Raw genomic sequence first — 1,594 nt, 5'->3', positions numbered from 1 at the left:
TCATAAAAGAGATGTTGAACCAATTATAAGAACAATTTGGCATAATATCATCCACGCTAGAGTAGGAATAGAGTAGGAAAAGATTGAAGAGAAATGAGAAGAAGGAGGAGAATGTTTAGGTGAAGGAGGAAGACAAGGATGAGGTATGTACAATTCACATTCACTCTTTTTGTATAGGTTCATGCTTTTTGTCTATTTTTTCCAATGTGTAGGACAAGATTGAGAAGAAAGATGTGGAGAAGGTGGATGTGTTGGTGGAGAAGAAGAAGAAGAAGAACGACAAGAAGAAGATTGAGGATCTGGTGGTGGAGAAGGATGAGGAAGACAAAGAAAATATTGAGGAAGACAAGGATGAGGATGTGGTACTGAAGATTAAGAAAGACATGAAGGAGGATGTGTTTGTGGAAAAGATTGAGGAAGAAACTGATGAGGATATATTGAGAAGGATGAGAATCTGGTGAATGAGGAAGATGTGGAGAATGTGAATGTGTTGTAGGAGAATGATGGGGATATGGTGAATGAAGAAGATGTGGAGAAGGTGAATGTGTTGATTGAAGATCTAGTGAAGAAGATTGATGATATGGAGAAGGTGAATGAGAAGGTTGGGGAAGATGTGGTGAAAGAGAAGATTGACGAAGACAAGGATGTGGATCTGTTTATGGAGAAGGATGAGGTATGTACAATTCACATTCGAGTTTTTTTTATTGGTTTACACTTTTTGTCTAATTTTTCAATGTGCATGACAAGATTGAGGATCTGGTGAAGAAGATTGATGATGTAGAGAAGGTGAATGAGAAGATTGAGGAAGATCTGGTGAATGAGAAGATTGAGGATGTGGTGAAGGTGAATGAGAAGATTGAGGATCTAGTGGTGGAGAAGGTGGATGTGGTGGTGGAGAAGGTGGATGTGGTGGCGGAGAAGGTGGAGGATGTGGTGATGAAGGATGAGGATCTGGAGAATAATGTAGATTTGTAGAAGGATGAGGATGTGGTGGTGAAGGATGAGGATTTGGAGAATGATGTGGTGCCGAAGGATGAGGATCTGGAGAAGGATAAGGTATGTACAAATCACATTCACGCTTTTTGTATAGGCTTATGCTTTTGTCTTATTTTTTCCAATGAGAATGACAAGATTGAGGATCTAGTGAATAATATTAATGATGTGGAGAAGGTGAATGAGAAGATTGAGGTGAATCTGGTGAATCAGAAGATTGATGATGTGGTGAAAGTGATTGAGAAGATTGAGGAGGATCTGGTAAATTAGAAGAAGATTTAGGATGTGGTGTTGAAGAATGAATATGTGCTTGTGGAGAAGGAGGACAAGAAAAATATGAAGGTGGAGAAAAAGAAGGTGGAGAAGAAGGAAGATAAGGAGGAAGAGAATGGCGTGTCTGTGGAGAAGGTGGAGAAGAAGAAGGATTTGGAGAAGAAGAAAAAGGTGGAGAAGAAAGAAGACAATGAGGATGAAGATGTGTTTTTAGAGAAGAAGAAGGATTTGGAGAAGAAGAATAATATATATAATAATGCTTAATTTAAAAGTGTCTGGATTGTCGGGTCAAGAATTGTGGTTAATTTAAATATATATGTGAGAGTAA

At 38.5% G+C, this 1,594-nt stretch overlaps 1 protein-coding gene across 1 annotated transcript; it reads left to right on the top strand.

The window, feature by feature from the left end:
• Positions 1 to 511: 511 nt before the first annotated feature.
• LOC124930129 (coiled-coil domain-containing protein 1-like) lies at positions 512 to 1,263 on the top strand. The gene is made up of 4 exons (XM_047470490.1): positions 512 to 673; positions 748 to 933; positions 976 to 1,056; positions 1,132 to 1,263. The coding sequence occupies exons 1-4, from the start codon at positions 512 to 514 to the stop codon at positions 1,261 to 1,263; spliced, it is 561 nt and encodes a 186-aa protein (XP_047326446.1).
• The last annotated feature ends 331 nt before the right edge of the window (positions 1,264 to 1,594 follow it).

The sequence above is a fragment of the Impatiens glandulifera genome, chromosome 3 (genome assembly GCF_907164915.1).
Source record: "Impatiens glandulifera chromosome 3, dImpGla2.1, whole genome shotgun sequence".
Classification (NCBI taxonomy): domain Eukaryota; kingdom Viridiplantae; phylum Streptophyta; class Magnoliopsida; order Ericales; family Balsaminaceae; genus Impatiens; species Impatiens glandulifera.
This window is presented reverse-complemented; position numbering and strand designations above follow the sequence as displayed.

Excerpts from the sequence above, each read along its gene's own strand:
- LOC124930129 (XM_047470490.1), top strand. The coding sequence starts at position 512 with ATGGTGAATGAAGAAGATGTGGAGAAGGTGAATGTGTTGATTGAAGAT. Across the intron at positions 674-747 it reads TGTTTATGGAGAAGGATGAG|ATTGAGGATCTGGTGAAGAA; the intron begins GTATGTACAATT and ends GTGCATGACAAG. Across the intron at positions 934-975 it reads CGGAGAAGGTGGAGGATGTG|AAGGATGAGGATGTGGTGGT; the intron begins GTGATGAAGGAT and ends GTAGATTTGTAG.